Source organism: Pholcus phalangioides, unplaced genomic scaffold (assembly GCF_987345545.1).
Source record: "Pholcus phalangioides strain wild (caught in Gottingen) unplaced genomic scaffold, Ppha-v1.0 ptg000015l_1, whole genome shotgun sequence".
NCBI lineage: Eukaryota > Metazoa > Arthropoda > Arachnida > Araneae > Pholcidae > Pholcus > Pholcus phalangioides.
This window is the reverse complement of record NW_028301608.1, coordinates 14,569,959-14,587,580: the sequence shown is the minus strand read 5'-3', so window position 1 is coordinate 14,587,580 and position 17,622 is coordinate 14,569,959. Positions and strand designations below refer to the sequence as shown.

At 42.3% G+C, this 17,622-nt stretch overlaps 2 protein-coding genes across 2 annotated transcripts in view; one reads left to right on the top strand and one right to left on the bottom strand.

Annotated features, from left to right (window-relative positions):
* Positions 1 to 17,622, top strand: part of LOC149075503 (serine proteinase stubble-like) — a 57,924-nt gene that overhangs the window by 16,669 nt on the left and 23,633 nt on the right. The gene's annotated exons all lie outside the window — the stretch shown is intronic.
* LOC149075505 (uncharacterized) lies at positions 11,750 to 12,571 on the bottom strand. Its single transcript, XM_089245437.1, has one exon. The coding sequence runs from the start codon at positions 12,569 to 12,571 to the stop codon at positions 11,750 to 11,752; it is 822 nt and encodes a 273-aa protein (XP_089101563.1).

The window sequence follows — 17,622 nt, the reverse complement described above, 5'->3', positions numbered from 1 at the left end:
GCGAGGGATTCTTACGGACTCGGACTGAAGAATTCGAAGAGAGAGCGTCTCTTCGTTCTCTAAATTTTTTTTCTTTGGGTTTTAACCCATTTCAAGTCCTTGGCGAAGTGTGAAAGATCCGCGACGTAACGATCTGGTAACAAAAGCGAGACACTTCACGGACGTGGATGGAAAGGACAAGAAGTAGAGAAAAGGATGATATGGGAGAACCGATGAAAAGCAGTTGTGATGGCTCCGATCCCGTTGTTACTGTCGTCCGTGTCGAGGATGAATTCCTTCTCTACTTGGAAAACGCCAATATAGGAGCCTATGTTTTCTTTCAGCGGCGTAAAGGCCCTTTCGCACTCATCAGCTCACAAGAATTTTTGTTTGGCTTCCGTGAGTCGGTGTAGAAGTCTCGTTATACAAATACAACGCCACAACAGGCAAAATGCCCAACGAGGTGGCTGAGAAAAAAAACTGACAGCTGATCTGAGTGAGATTCGAACCCATAACCTTCGATGCTAGAGTCACTTATGTTAACCACTACACCAGTTATTTTGGAGAAAACTCAGACGAATTTTCGGTAATTGGTGCAAAGCACCTTCTAGGGGTAGAAGGCCTCCGCATGCGTCTCGTGACGTCAGCAAATAGTCCATTTTCCAGAATATTCAGGGAAAACATTCTTATCGGGCTCAGAATTAGCTATTTCTGCGCCTCATATCCAATCACCATGCAGTATTTGTGAGCCAAAATAAGAAGAAACGAAATAGGATGCTTTGGTTCCAAATGTGGCAAACTTTCTAGGTAGTCTTAATGACATTGCAGATGAAATTGGCAACCCATGCGGAGGCCTTCTATCTCGCCGAGGTATTGTGCAAAGTCCCAGGAAGCTTCAAAGCTTGTGCACATTCTCTAATCGCTTCCAGTCTCCTACTGCTTTGGTCTTCTCAGGATCCGTCCTTATTCCCTCTTAAGAGATAATGTGACCCAGTAGAACTAGCGACTATTAGTCCGACATTCCCCAATGAGCTTGACCAATCACAGAGGAGCGGGTGCAAGGGCGTAGCGGGGGGTCTGGTCCGCCCCCCGAAATGTTAGAAAATGACCGAAGAAAGGGAAAAAGATGGCAAAATCTATTGTTCTATTACTTTGGTCCCCCCAGCCCCCGAAATGAAAGTGGTTCCCCGAACGAAATTTCTGGCTACGCCCTTGAACGGGTGTCAGTTATTCTCGAACCGGTCGTTAGGCCCCTTTCACACGGAGCGGATGAGGACGCGGGTCCGCATGCCCTTTCACACGAGCACTAAAGATGAACGCCCGCATCTTTAGAGTAGTGGCTATTGGTGGAGTCGTCTCTGCTAAAACCGTGGCATATCATTTCATCCGTATTTTTCTGGCATTATAAAAAAAATTGGGGAATTGCAAAATGAAACAAAATTATAATATAAAGTAGTGCAATGTTTGATGGGATATTCTTTTATATGTTTTCTAAATTGATGAAATTGTCGTCACAAACAATTGCTTTGTGACACATCGTTTGAAATAATTATGGTACAGATATTCGTTCAATCACGGATATATAAAGTCACTAAAATGGGGAGTAATTAAAAAAAAATTGTTTTCCACCCCCATACAATAAAAAATATTCGTTTTTTAGCAACACTAAATCCAAACACTCGCGTAGCATATGGAGTATTTATCGTTCGAAACTTGTTTAGTATGTGTGTTTTTCCCCCTGCGATCAACCTTCAAATTCAGTTTTTCAATGTTTAGTGTCCCCAAACATATTTTCACTCATATCTCTCTCTCTCTCTCATTGTTATACTTACAGCAATAAAATTTTATTTTTAGGATAGATGCAATGTGGTAAATCAGATAAGGTGGAAAAAAAAATAAGGGTTTACAATGAAGATTTCGAGGTTTGAACAATAATAAATATGTAGATGACCCTTCATCAAGACGAATTGCACATAGGCGGGTAGAAAATCACAAACCATAATTTTGGGTGAAAACCGCTTCATTCTACAACTTAGAACCCAAAGATATCACCATCCGTTCGGTTAAAAGTTGTGCACACTGTCAAAGCCTCCTAGAAGTATCTACGAAGCTTTGCTGGACTCGGGTTATGACATCACGAAGATATGTTTCAGGCTTGTAGTATCTAGGAGGCTTTGGTACTGTGCACCTGTGAGATTTGGTAGACACTGGATGATTGACTGCGATCCTCTGGCATGAGATGAGATTTTGAATGCGGCTTTAAACTGATGGATTGTGGGCTTACTTACAATCTCACCGGGTAACGACTTCGATATGCGGGCTGTGCGAATGAAAAACTATGGTATCTTGTGTTATTTCGGCAGAATGGAATTCTGATTGTAAATTGGCTTGTTATTCAGTTGATGTAAGTGAGGGGATCGACTGCTGTGAATGTAAGTCCTCTCTGCATTTTGTAGAGCAATGCTAGATAAAGGAAGAGTCGGCGCCATTCGAGTTAGAGTTGATTCAGGTGTTCCAGTCTTTCTCTATAGGATTTTTTGCGGAGACCAGGTCAAGATATTCCTTGATCAAGTTCTTTGTAAATCTTTTTGTGGCTGTTTAAGCGTCTTGACACCTCCCACTCGGTACAGTGGTGAAGTATATTCTAGCATAGGTCTTACAAATGTGTTGAATGCCTGAAAAAGTGTCAAGTTGCTGCATTTGCGATATGTATGAAAAATCAAATATGATAGTCTCTTGGCACGAGCTGAGCTTTCACAGTGATGGCCTGAAAAATTCAGGGAGATATTTATGGGGTTGCTGAGATCACGGTGTTCAGTGACCGAAGGAAGACAGACGTTACCAATTGGATACTTATAACCTAGGTTACTGTGCTCGAGATTAAGAACCAGTTTTTGAGAGAGATATGGTAAGTTCGTTGGATTCACACCATCTGCGAAACCCGTCAGAAGCAGCCTGAAGGTTGAAGCATGAGTTGAAGTCATAAATGTTCGTATAAAATTTTATATCATCTGCGTACATGGAAATTTGTATGGGACCCAGTACGGGTGGAAGGCCGTGAACGAAAACCGAAAAGAGCACAATCCTGTGAACGGATTCTTGAATTACAGCACTTGTGACTTGTACAGGTCTCGACAGACAGCTTCGGACACGGACCTGCTGAGTTTTTTCAGGCAGTAAACCATTGATATAGCTCTGACTACATGTGGGGGGAACACCATCATAGAGCATAGTTAAGTTTACTCAACAATACCGATCTTTTCACTTTGTCACATTCCTTTTCGAAATAAATGTAGATTATGTCAGCTAGTACATTATTTTCCACGACCTTGCTCCAGTCATCAAGACATTGAAGCATCTGTACCACTGAGGATCTGCCAGGGATAAAAGCAAATTGATGATGCGTTAGTATACGTCTCTCCAGTAAAAATGGCAATAATTCTTTTAGTAGACACCGTTCAAAAATTTTTGCATCCACGTTTGTTAAAAATATTGCAGAATAATTTTCGGCAATCCGGTCTACCTTTCTTATTGTACATTGGAGTGATAATTGCTTGGTGCCAGAAACCTGGCATACGACCCGTGTCCGAAAAATTCACCGACCAACAATTCACCAAAATTCACAAAAGTTCGATGCGAGTCAGTTAGCGAGGGCGTGAGTGATTGAGTCAATAATCGAGTAAGTCAGTCCGTGAGTGAGTGACTGAGCGAGTGACCTAGTGAGTGAGTGATTGACTGAGCGAGTGACCTAGTGACTGAGAGAGTGACCTAGTGAGTGAGTGATTGAGTGAGGGAATTAGTTAGTTGGTTTTTAATCTAGTAATCTCACAAATGATTAAAAAATCCGATTGTTCTCTATTATATTGTCTATATTACAATATTGACCCAATGTCATATTTATAGCTTCTCTGTTTCAGCTGGCGTCATTTCAACGTATGACCCCTCCATTATTGAACCCCCTTATGACACCCTTAGTGGTCGAATATGGAAAAACCCTTTTTTAGTGAATCTACGTAGTGAAAAAAAACTTCACAAAATTTGATATTTATAGCTTCAGCAGTTTTGGCTCGGCGATGAAGTATCAGTCAGGACATGTTATTTTATACACAGTATATAGATGTACAGGGGCGGCTCGAACTTACCTGCCGCCCGGGTGCAAAGCCTCATATGCCGCCCCAATTGCGGGCCTTGCCGGAGCCTGTTAGCGCTTCAGTGAAGGGGACCTCGAGATAAACCTGATTTTTTTCTTTCAGAAGGCCGCACATCATACCCGAGGTGAATGGGTAAAAAAAAAAAGTTTTATTAGCCGAAAAATGTTTTCTGTCTACTCTGGAGGGGCGCAAAATCCGAGATGAAAGGGTGATACATTTTTTTGTTAGGAATGGTGTGGATAAGTCGTGAGGGAGGGGCATGGCTTCAGCTTGGAGTTCCGGGACTAAGTCCTTATAAGGCCGCTGTGGTGGTCGAGTGGTTATAGTGACGGACTCGCGATGCGAGGATCCGGGTTCGAACCCCACAGTGGTGGTCGGCTGAAGTTGGTTTTCTGTGGTTCCCAACTTCAAGGCGCAAATGCGAGCCGATCTCCCCGTTAAAAAGTCTCGCCACAGAGAGCAACAGTCCTACAACGATAAATCATTCAATCATAACACTTCACTCATAGTTAGAAAAACTGGTGGCAGATGGCAGCACTACACATAACAAGCATTACAGAGAAACAAAAAAAACTTCACGTCAGGTTTCACTACACGTACACGCACATTCCCGCATGTACCGATTAGTTGGGGGTTCCGGGGGGGGTTGTGAGCGGGGTGCATGTGTGGTGTAGCAGTAGTAGGTAGGGCCTCCAAAAAATTGCTCAGGGATCCATGATGTTCTTAAGTCAGCTACCTCGTTGGGCAGTTTGCCTGTTGTGGCGTTTTATTTGTATAATTTTTCTTTTTTTCTGTAAAAGGGGGCCCCAAGAAAAATCTGGCTTGGGTCCCGCGAAAGATTCTAGGAGGGCAGTAACTAGGCCCCGAACCTAATTTTCGGGGCCCACAAAAGTTTAGATTTGTTTTGGCCCCCGAGAAAGTACACTACGGCTCTGGATTCCAGTCTAGGAGCCCTGACGCAGGATGTAGGGGGCTATGAAGGAAAATAGGCAGGAGGCACAAAAAAAAGTACTGCATGGGTACAGATTTTGTCTCAAGCCGCCCCGATAACTTACATTCTTATTTCTGGTATTGCGGTCAGGGGGCCCTGTCTATTTTCTCAACGTTTCCTTTGTCGAGCGTGAAAAGCGTGATGTCACGTGAATTTTTACAGCGTGTTAAATTTTGGGGTCTACGCTGTCGCCCCTTATAACCTGCCATCCGGGTGCGCCGCAGCCCTTGCACCCTCGCTTGAGCCGCCTCTGTAGATGTAGATACGCACTAAGACGGGATTTCAGAAAGTTCATCACCCATGGGGATCATGAGTTGTTAAGTGGTATAGGAGCAATCATCGTTGAGTAAATTTGAGATTGCAGAATCCACACCAGTGAAGCCATGGGTAACAGCTGGTTTATCATTAAAAAAATCCATTGGTTACTGATGATCACACACACAATGTTTTGTATAATATCAAAGTGATAACAGGAGATGATTTTAAGAATTTTTTTTTTGGGGAGGAGGGGGGGGGGTTAATTTATCGCGTATCCACTTTATTATGTTAATTCTGTTATTATTCCTCTTAATGTTTCGTTTGACGACGGGGGGGGGGGGGGCGAAGAGCTTACGTTGCTTCTTGCGACAGAGCCTGGGTGTCTCTCTCGTGGTTTCTCCAGTAAAACATAAGAGTTAATGGAATTATTCAATATATTCTCTTGTGCAACAGCAATTTGTAATTTCTTCGTGTCATCTAAATTTCTTCTAATAAAGTCATTATTAAAACTTTCCGCCATATCTTTAGGATCATTCACTCTCTCATGGACTCAGTAGCTCGCTCGCTCACTCAATCATTCACTCGCTCACTGACTTAGTAACTCTATCGCTCACTCCCTCGCATCGACCGTGAATTGTTAGTCGGTGAATTTTCCTAGCTGGGAATTTTCCGGCGGCGAATTTTCCGTAAACCCATACGACCGGCCTCGAAACAGGTAGAAAACACTCGTGACAAGATGGCACTTATCCTCGAGCAGAAAATCTTATAAAATTTAGCGTTTAAACTGTCAGGACCAGGAGCCGAGTTGTATGTCATTTAAGTGATTATTCTAGAAATTTTGCTCCGAGTGAATATGGTATGAAACTGTGCTGGCAGAGGGTCTTCAATACTATGATCAATATGTACTGTTCCGTTATCACTCAAAAATGATTTTTCCTGTTAGAGTAAACACACACTGTTATTAATCCCGAAAATTTTGTGTAGGGCGCTCACACACACACACAGGTTCCAGTTTGGAGTCTGGGATTTGCCAAGTTCTGATATACTTTATTCATATACAGTAATGCTTTAAATCATTCACATGAAGTTTTCAAGAATAAATATGTTACATGCTTAATAGTATATTAATGTTACAGACATTAAAATTGAAATAGTAATTTTTTTTAAATTCTTCCTCAGAGCTACGTGAGCCAGTGACCGCGCACATGAAATTTTCGTAAGCACGATTGAAGAGCTTGACAAATCCCATGCACCAGGTCGGCACCGCAACTAAGAAATTGGTGTACGACACCCAAAATTTTCAATGTGTGATAAATATTTGAATTATCTCTCATTAATTTTGAAATTATCTTTCTCATTAATTTTGGAATTATATCTTTCATTAATGCTGAAATTATATCTCATTAATTCTGGAATTATATCTCATTAATTCTGGAATTATATCTCATTAATTCTGGAATTATATCTTTAATTAATTCTAGGATTTTTCTTTCACTAATTTTGGAATTATATTTTTCCTTAATTAACTTAAATTTTCTCTTTTTAATTAATTCTGTAATTTTTCTATCATTAATTTTGGAATTATCTCTTTCCTTAATTATGGAATTCTCGCTTTCATTAGTTTTGGAATTATCACTTTTATCTTTCTGGAATTATCTCTTTCATTTATTCTAGACTATTGTCTTTCATCAATGCTGAAATTATCTCTTCATTGGTTCTAAAATATTTTCTTTCATTAATTCTGCAATTATCTCTTTCATTAATTCTGTAATTATCTTTCATTAATTCTGTAATTATCTCTTTCATTAATTCTGTAATTATCTCATCGATGCTGGAATTATTTCTTTCATTTATTGTTTTAAATTCCTGTGGAAGCCATTAGAAAATAACGGGGGATTATATGTATTTTCACCGAGTCACGTGATCTTTCGACGAAAGATGTTGGGGACACCCCGTTCTCAGTGTTTAGCCACTTGAATAAGTTCTTATCAAGACGCCTTAGTTCGGGTTCGGAGCACTGCTAAGGCGAAGACCGCTGACGTCATACTCTCTCCCTTCCTTTTCTCTTCCCTCTTGTCCCTCCTTTTTCCATCTGCTGGGGCTGACTGACAGGATTTCAGTCAGGGCCGTCTTAAGTGCATAATGGGCCGCCAGGCAAAGAGATTTTTCTGAGTCCCCCCACCTCCAACTGTCTAGAGATGCCTGCTTTCCACCTTGCATGCATAATCGCGAAAATCGTAATCAGATTTCTTAGCCGACGTTACATCCCGGATTCTATGTATTTTGATCTTTCTCCAACATAAGATTGGCACTTGCGAATGAGAATAATGAAAAACACAATGTCCTTTCCACTAATGTTGTTTATTACAACATTAGAGTTTTTTACATAATTGGACTCGTATGTCTTAGAGGTCCCCGGGACGTGCCCGGATGTGTGAGTTAGGTCCGACCGTCCACGTACGGTCCCGTTCAGTGCAAACGAGCTCCAAGGAAAGATTGAGATATTCGTTGCCTCTGCAGTCTATGGCGTTCACCCGGAAAGTGAAAGGACGTGGGTTCGATTTCCTGCACGGGCAGTTGAATTTTCTTTCTTTCCAAAGTACAAGTATATCTTCGCATCATCTAGCTGTTAAAAACCTTTAGTGACATCATACTCGAATAAGTCACCATCTGGTGGTATTGTCAGCAGATGTGAGCTTTGGGTGCATCTGGCTACGATGGCATATGACGTCATGTCTTTTTCCCATGAACGTAACGGAATAATTCTTAATGCAGCTGCTGCTTTGCAAGGCTGCATCATATCACCATCGCCACCAAGGTTTCTAAAATATATAAGGTTAGGTAATAGCAAGCGCGCGCTTTAGAATGAAACTCGTTTTGACGTGACCGGATTCCTCACGTGATTCACTCAAACGGGAGCATCATGTAAAATTGTTGGTTTTTCATGAATTGTTTCGTATAGTTTTCACGCTCAGAACTTCATTTTTTTTGAGCGGATGCCACAGTAAAGGCGACGGCAATGAGAAGATGTAAATTTCATTTTTAAAGACATGAACATTTATTTACACACACACGGACAAGTTATACGCGACATCCATACTCTATGACGAAATACAATCAACTGATTAAAACGTTCCAAAAAACTCTCTGGCCATCCGTTGCTAGGTTACCATCCATCACCAGGCGAAAAGCGCTACAACGAGAAAACGTGACATCGTGACGTCACAGAGCATCGTTTATGATCGGTCACTACACACTCCCCCCCTAGTGTCAACGAAATTTGTGGTCGAATATCTGTCGGGGAAGTGGACGTGACGACCGGAGCGAGTCACAGTTGCTGGTACTGCTTGTGCTGGCAACGCTGTACTGGATGGCTGTATGGGCACTTCTGAAGGTACCTTAAAGCTATCTCCAAGGAAAGCTGGAATCAAACGATCAATGGAGATCCTCTTGCTTGCCCCATTGATGCCAATGTCGAAAAATTTTTCTCTGCGATCTTTGACAGGAAACGGGCCTTGATATGTTGGTTGTAAGGCAGGATGTGGTGCGTCGTTGCGTACGAAGACATGCGACGCGGATTGCAGATCACTAGGAATATACGTCGGCGTGTATCCGTGAGTTGTTGTAGGCACCGGCTTCATTGAACGCATTAGCTTTTGGATTTGATGGACGAAATCGGATTGTATAATGTCTGGTGTTTTCGAAAAATACTCGCCGGGCAACTGCAATGGTGTTCCGTAGAGGATTTCTGCGGAAGAGCATCCCAGGTCTTCTTTCACTGCTGCTCTTAGACCCAGTAGGGCGAATGGAAGAGCATCAACCCAAGCAGGATTCGATTGAATACGGCATCTCAGGGCAGTTTTCAGCGATCGGTGTTGTCTCTCGATCAGCCCATTTGCTTGTGGATGATAAGCAGTCGTTTTATGATGTTGGAATCCTAGATATCTGCTCAAGCTTTGGAAAAGCTGGCTCTCGAACTGCCTGCCCTGGTCGGTGGTGATCCTGTGCGGTATGCCGAATCTTGAAAACCAAGTGGCAATTAATGTTTTGGCGACTGTTTCGGCAGTTTGGTCTGGCATTGGAGAGGCTTCGATCCATCTGGAGAATCTGTCTATCATCGTTAGGAGGTACTGCGAACCTTGGCATAATGGTAATGGACCAACTATGTCAAGATTGATATGCTGAAATCGGTTGTTAGGTACCTTGAATTCAGCCAGCGCGGATCGAGTGTGTCGGTGAACTTTAGAGCGTTGGCATGGAATACATGCTCTAGTCCACTCACGACAGTCAGATCTAATTGAAGGCCAAACAAATCTGTCGCTCAGCAGTTTTGATGTTGCTCGGATGCCAGGATGTGATAAGCAATGCAATGATTCAAACGCTCGTCGTCGTTGAGAAATTGGTACAAAAGGCCTTATTTTGCCGTTTGACACATCACACCAAATTTCGGCTGTTGCGTCAGGAAGGCTGAGTTTTTTCAGTTGTAAAGATGATACGCTAGAATTTAAGATGGTTTTGAGATCGTTGTCATTCTCTTGGTCAGCTGCGAGTTGCACATAATCTAAAGGTGCGGGTACAGAAATGGCCGATATTCTAGAAAGAGTATCAGCTGGAATATTTTCGACACCTTTTATATGAAGAATTTCTGTTGTGAATTGGCTGATAAAGTTCAACTGTCGTAGCTGGCGAGGTGAACACTTTTCTGGTTTCTGCCTGAACGCATACACCAACGGCTTATGGTCACTACAAATGCAGAACTGTCTTGCTTCTAGCATATACCTGAAGTGCTTGACAGCAGAATAAGCTGCAAGTAATTCTCTATCGTATGCAGAATAACTTCTTTGTGCGCTTGAAAGCTTCTTTGAGAAGAATGCAAGTGGTTGTAGCTGCTTATCGTCAGATACTTGATGCAAGGCGGCACCTATAGCAAAATCACTGGCGTCCACATGTAAAACTAATGGTGATGATGCTGAAGGATGGTGCAAAAGAGTGGCATTAGCGAGCTGTGTTTTGCATTTTTCGAATGCTTGCCTGGTCTCATGAGTCCAAGGAATTGACGTCTTGTCATTCTTCTTGGTGCTGGACAAGAAGGAATGAAGTGGTGCTTGCACAGCTGCTGTAGATGGTAGAAATCGCCTGTAAAAGTTCAAAGTTCCCAGAAATCTTCGAAGCTGCTTGATGTTTTCTGGGAGAGGAAATTCTCGGATTGCACGAACTCTGTCTGGAAGAGGCTTCGAGCCGTGTTCATTGACCAAATAGCCCAGGAAGGAAATTTCCGGTACATTGAACACGCATTTAGATGTGTTGATTGTCAGTCCGTACTTATCGAGTCTTTCAAACACTTCTCTAAGGTGCTTGTGATGTTGCTCTGCGTCATGGCTGGCGATGAGCACGTCATCAAGATACGAGAAACAGAAGTCGAGATTGCGTAGCACCTCGTGGATGAAGCGTTGGAACGTTTGTGCAGCGTTTGAGAGTCCAAACGGCATGACTACAAATTCAAACAAACCAAAGGGAGTTATGATTGCTGTCTTGGGAATGTCGTCGGGATTTACAGGAATATGATGAAATGCTTTGACCAGATCTATTTTAGAGAAAATTTTACATCCATGCAGATTCTGCGCAAAGTCCTGTATATGTGGCACTGGGTAGTTATCCGGCACAGTAATTCGATTCAGACTTCGATAATCACCAGTTGGTCTCCACTCATTCGGTCCTTTTGAAACCATGTGCAACGGGGAAGCCCAGTTTGATTTGGATGGACGACATATACCTTGGTCCAACATCATCTGGAATTCGGTCTTGGCAATCTTGAGTTGAGCTGGGTGCAATCTGCGTGGCTTTGCGAAAACAGGAGGACCTTTAGTTTCTATGTAGTGCAAGGTATTATGGGAAGCTTTCCTCGAAAACGGACGAGGTCTCGTTAATTCGGGAAATTCCTTCAAAATTTCAGTTATAGCACTGTTTCCTGAGATTGTTTTAATCGATGTCGAAGGTCCATTGTAAGTAAAACCTTTACACGTGAGAGAAGTGAGTGGATCTATAAGTCGCTTGTTTTTGATATCGATGATGAGTCCGTAGTGAGCAAGGAAATCCGATCCGATAATTGGTCTCTCAACGTCAGCGAGGGTGAAATGCCATTTGTAATTCCGCCGTAAGTTCAAGTCCAATTCCAGGAGTTTCAAACCGTAGGTAGATATACGGGAACTATTTGCAGCGAAAAGCTCAAAAGTTGTCGGTTTGCCGTTGCCTTTGTAAGGTAAAATTGATATATCAGCTCCAGAGTCAATTAAAAACTTCATGCCGCTTTTCCTTTCCATAATGAACAAACGGCTATGATGAAGACTGTTATCGCCGCCACCGCATGCCGTTACTGCGGGGGGCTTGGACCGTTTCCCTGAATATTCTGAGCGTTGTAAGCACAGGGGGACTTGCATCTGAAAGCTTTATTTCCGAACCTGCTATGATAATAACACACGTCAGTGTTTTCATCGGAGTTTTGATATCGCGAGCGATTCCTTGAACCAGAATAACGTCGGTCTCGACTGGAGTTTCGATAGCGGTTCCGGCTATTCCTCGGATATTTGCCCAACTGCTCAACTCTTTTAGTCAGCTCCGAGATTTGCAGTTTAAGGTCTCTTATTTCCGAGCAAGACGAGGCTTCTGCTACATGACCGTAATTGGGTTCGGTGAGCTCAGCTACTCGATCAGCTAACTCGGCTAGCTTGTCCAGTTCTTCACTGCTAGCTGCTAACACCGTTTGTATACTCTTTGGTAGCCGTTGAAGCCACAAATTTTTGAGGAAAGTCTCATCGCTAATTCGCCCTGTCGAAAGCTCGCGCATTTTACGTAGCAACGTACTAGGCTTCTGATCACCTAGGGATAGGTCTTCTAACAATATCTTGACCTCTTTCGCGGCTGAATGCTTATACACAGTGAGGAGTCTCTCCTTGAGTTTCGAGAACGGATCCGATGCGGGAGGATCGAAAACAATGTCACTTACCGTTGACAAGACCTCCACATCTAGGCAGTTGACTAGGTAGTTATACTTGGTTCCTTCGGAAGTAACATGGTTGATCTTGAAGGCAGCGTCGAGCTGGACGAAAAAAAGTTTGATCCTGTCCTTCGAGAATGTCGGCAGTTTCGCGTGGACAGCTTGAACTCGAAGATCGCTTTCTTGCTGTTCAGCCATGGCGATAAGTTCTTGGCAGGTTCGGGATCACGTCCGGGTCACCAGTAAAGGCGACGGCAGTGAGAAGATGTAAATTTGATTTTTAAAGACATGAACATTTATTTACACACACACGGACAAGTTATACGCGACATCCATACTCTATGACGAAATACAATCAACTGATTAAAACGTTCCAAAAAACTCTCTGGCCATCCGTTGCTAGGTTACCATCCATCACCAGGCGAAAAGCGCTACAACGAGAAAACGTGACATCGTGACGTCACAGAGCATCGTTTATGATCGGATGCCACAAAAACCGCTTATTGTCAAGCAATTTTTTTTTTATTTTGAAAAAATTTATTTGATTTTTTTAATGAATTTTTTCCCCAACTCATGTATACAATCTTAAGTCAATGGAAGCAGCTTCTCTCTTCCACGAGAGGGAAATTATCAGGAACGGGTCTTTACGGAGAAAAAAACATACAGGGAAAGAAAAATATTAGATACATTTGTAGTGTTTAATAATTTTGATTGAATTTAAAAAAATTTCTTGGTAAATATTAACAGTTATTTATTATCATTATTTGTTATTATTATTATTTATTGCTAGTTATTTATTATTATTATTATTTATTGCTAGTTATTTATTATTATTTATTGCTAGTTATTTATTATTATTATTATTTATTGCTAGTTATTTATTATTATTATTATTTATTGCTAGTTATTTATTATCATTATTTTGACCTCCCCCACACCTGAACTTGTTTAAACAGTTATAATGTAGTGAAACTGATTCCCAAACAGGATGCCACGTAACCGTGGGTAAGGGGCAATAACAAAAAGAAGGGGTTTTCGTTCGTTTCTTAACTGCCTTAAAAAAAGTAATCGCGCTCTTTCCTAGTGTAGTCCACACGGACACGGCCCGGGGGTCTCACGCAGAGGTGGCCCCTCATGATAATGAGATATCGTTCGAGATTAAGCATGCAAATTGGTAAGCAATCACGGGGCCACAACTAGGGGAAGATCAGTCATGTCTAGTGCCCTGAGCGCTGAACCAGAAGGTGTGCAAATTTCAACCTTTAACACCTCCTTCAAAATTAAAGGAGACACTAAAATGCGTGCTTGCCCCGACTGACAAATCATAGTTGCGGCACTGTGTAACCATTTCTAGTTACGTAGGGAGGTCTTAAAAAATCAATTTGCCCGCATGCCCCAAGATGCTCTTAGGACAACTCTGCTCTTCCCTCCGAGTACGGCAGTGCTGCGAGATATGTTAGGGGTTATATTGAAGACAGTGATTCCCGAATGGTGAGCCACATCATCTTGAGATGCCATTGCAAATATCAAATATTCTGTTATTCTGCTGATACTTTTATTGAAAACCGTCTTATCCGGGGTTCCATTTTTTTCTGATGGGGGTGGGAGGCCCGTCATTTCAATATTTTCTGGGCAGGAGGGGAACAAAGAACTTATACTCAATATATGTATACACATATATCGCTTCTAGTGCATTTTTTAAAGCCGGGGAAGGGAGCAAGATTCCCCCGGACCCCCCAAATGACGGACCTGGAAGGGGGGGGGTACGTTTTTTCCTGAAAAATAACACTATAATTTCGGCTCTAGGAGGAGGGGGGTATTACTTCCCCCCCCCCTTCCCTTGCGCACGCGAATGTTGCTACATGCAATTACTACGTTTAATGCTTTAATACGTTTGTTTAAACCTAGGGTGCACAACTTCCGGCCCCCCAGTGCCGGAATTGGACAGCTGCGAAGGGTGCGATCGCACCGGGCCGTAAAAATGGGTTTTACTGCATTGATTATGTATAATATTTTACGCTAACTGCGTACTTTAGAAAGTCAGAACTTGAAATTCTATTGAATCAATTGATGAAAATATGTCGATTTATTAAAAGACACACACATATGGTAGTGAATCTGCAGCACCCCCCCCCCCACATCCTCGGATGGGGGCCTCAATTTTTGAAAGGACCCCCCCACAATAAGATTTTTATCTGGCTTCTTTGGTTGAAATTCAAGAAAATTTATATAAATATAAGACCGATAACTAAAGCCCTGTTACGCGTTGAAGGCGCGACGTCATTCGGTAGGCTCGCTCACATTTAGAATATAGCGATTGTTAATTATTTACATGTTTTATTTACAATTTATACAACCATTATAACTTTAACGGCAGGAGCGTGTGGCAGACGTACGGAGAAGCCGAATGCAAAACAAACAATAAAGATAGTCGGCTTTGATTGCATAAAAATACACATGTTGCCCCACTGACATAAATAATAATAATAAAGGATGATAATAAACAGTTGAAAAAGGGTCGCTACATGACCCCCTCCCAGTCGAGAGGATCATAGGCTCTCGACGAATTATAAGTTGGAACGCAGTTCCATTTCTTTTTGGCGTGAAGGTACAGTCTTCCGTGGGATCGAAATTATGTCCTTTGGCTTCATTAAGAAGGCAGGTTTCAGTCTGTCAGCACTTATAGTAGTGACACGATCCGGGAACTGCAATGTGAAATGTCTATCACCTCTCCTGATGACTGCGTAAGGGCCATCATAAGGCGGCCGCAAAGTGGGATTAACTGCGTCACATTGCACAAAAACGTGAGAACAGTCATCTAGAGCTGGATGCCAGAAGATTTTGTGCGAGCCATGTGTAGTTGTAGGAACTGGACGAATTTGCGATATAGTGTTGCGGAGTGTTTCCACAAATTCATCGGGCGGAACATCGTTGGAGAGCTGGAAAAACTCCCCAGGTAAGCGAAGTGGCGTCCCATAGACGAGTTCTGCTGATGAAGCTAGCTGAAGTTCTAGCGATAGAAGCAGCTGCACAATACGCAACGGGAGCCGAAGAGCGAGTTTTAATAATAACTGATAGCCGCTCCTCCCTTCAAGCACTTCTAGATCCAACAAATAGAAACACAATAGTACGTGTATTAAGGCGGCGTCTATTAAATAACCCAAACATTTTCCTAGGTTGGACCAAGGCCCATGTAGGTAATCTTGGAAACGAGAGAGCAGACTCTCTAGCCAAAGCTGCAATCAACTGTGACAATAAACTTGATAACCCTTTCCCACTAACGCTCCTGAAGCGACAACTTAAACAAGCAACCCTACAGAAATGGCAGCAAATTTGGGACCAAGGAACAACAGCTAGGAAAGTGCACGAAATTGTCCCTCGAGTCACATACAACACACTAAACTGGAATAGGGAGGTGACTATCTTCATAACAGCACACGGCCCATTCCCTATATATCTACACGAACGGAAACGCCGCCGAACAGACAAATGTGCCTGCGGTATGGTGGGTACTACTCCTGTTCACTATGCAACAGAGTGCAAATTTACGAAACATCTACACATGTACAAATATTCCGAAAACAATAGAAAACAATGGTTCACTCAAATAATCAAAAACAAAAACACAGCAGCAAGGATTACAAGCCTTGTCAGATATATACACGCCAACGAAAAACAAGAAATCTGTCCACCAGATTTATAAAATAATGTCTTAAATATTACAAAAATAAGTGGGAGGAAAAACAGAAATGGATAAAAACAACAACAAAAATCATATCCACACATGACTGCCACTACTAATACATGATATAGCATGTACTAACGGAGCGAGTGAACTCAACCCAATAAAACTGATGCTGGCTTCTAGTCGTAAGTTATCAAACCCATTTGCTCACCAATAAGGTGTTAAGCGAGATGACTCGCTCCGATGGATATATATATATATTATTTCACAATAAGATTCTCATTTCTCTTTCTTTTTGTATCCTGTGTATATAATATGGCAAGTGTAAGATAACAGATGAAATGGCATGGGGGGGGGGGCTCAATTGCTTTTAAAACATACCTCCATCCTAATATGTGTACATTCATCTTAACTAAACCTCGAAACTTCTCCAACTCCTAATCCCATCTCGTCCGTAATCACCACAAAATTTGTTAATCGCGACAGTGCCCAATTGTCCGGGGAAAATATGTTGTAAAAAAGTTTGTATGGTTTTGTTTTTTTTGACACTAAATAAAGTGTTCCAGACTCTGCCACGAAGCTGGGCTGGAAGAGATCTCGGCAACGGGATAAGTCCAGTGGCAAAGTTCTGGCGTTCATTCATTCATGATGAAGCTCCGATATCCTCCTTTACACACGAGCGGATACCCAGAAGAACGCTAGGAAGCATGTTGGTCCAGTGGCCAGTTTCGAGGCAGGGTAACGCTGTCTTCAGGTCACGATGAAAACGTTCAACACAACCATTTGCGGCCGGATATGGTGTGGTACGAATTCTGTTAATACCAAGAATTGTAGCTAGGGCTCGAAACAAGGAACTTTCAAACTGTCGACCTTGACCACTGGTGATGATTTCAGGGGTACCGAAACGGCTGATCCAACCTGAAAAGAAACATCTTGCAACAGTTTCTGCTGTCATGTCCTCCATGGGAATAACTTCCGGCCATCGAGTGAAACGATCCACTATTGTTAGGCAGTACCGGAATCCACGGGAGGGTGGGAGTGGCCCCACAATGTCTATGTGTACATGTCCAAAACGTTTATCACACATCGGGAATTTTCCAAGTGGCGCTTTGGTGTGTTTGATGATTTTAGTTTTTTGGCATAGTCTTGCACCATTCTGCGCAGTCTTTTTTCATATCTTTCCAAACGAAACGACTGCAGAGCAAGTTTTCAGTAGCTCGTTTGCCAGGATGATTTAAGTTGTGAACAGTGCTGAATGCTTGGAATCTGAATGGTCCAGGAATGTAAGGTCTAACCTTTCCAGTTGAAACGTCGCATAAAATTTCAATTTCGCTGTTTATCAGCATGGGTTTGAACTCTAAGCTAGTAGAAGTGCGAAGTTGTTCCAACTCTTCATCTTCCCTTTGAGCTTTGGCAATTTCCTTATAATCGAGAGAAGGAAATTCGATCGAACTGATACGGGAAAAAGCGTCAGCAACAACATTTTCAACACCAGATATATGACGAATATCGGTGGAGTATTGCGATATAAAGTCCAGATACCTTATCTGCCTGGCTGAGGTGT

Coding starts and splice junctions, on each gene's coding strand:
- LOC149075505 (XM_089245437.1), bottom strand. CDS start 12,571: ATGGCTGAACAGCAAGAAAGCGATCTTCGAGTTCAAGCTGTCCACGCG.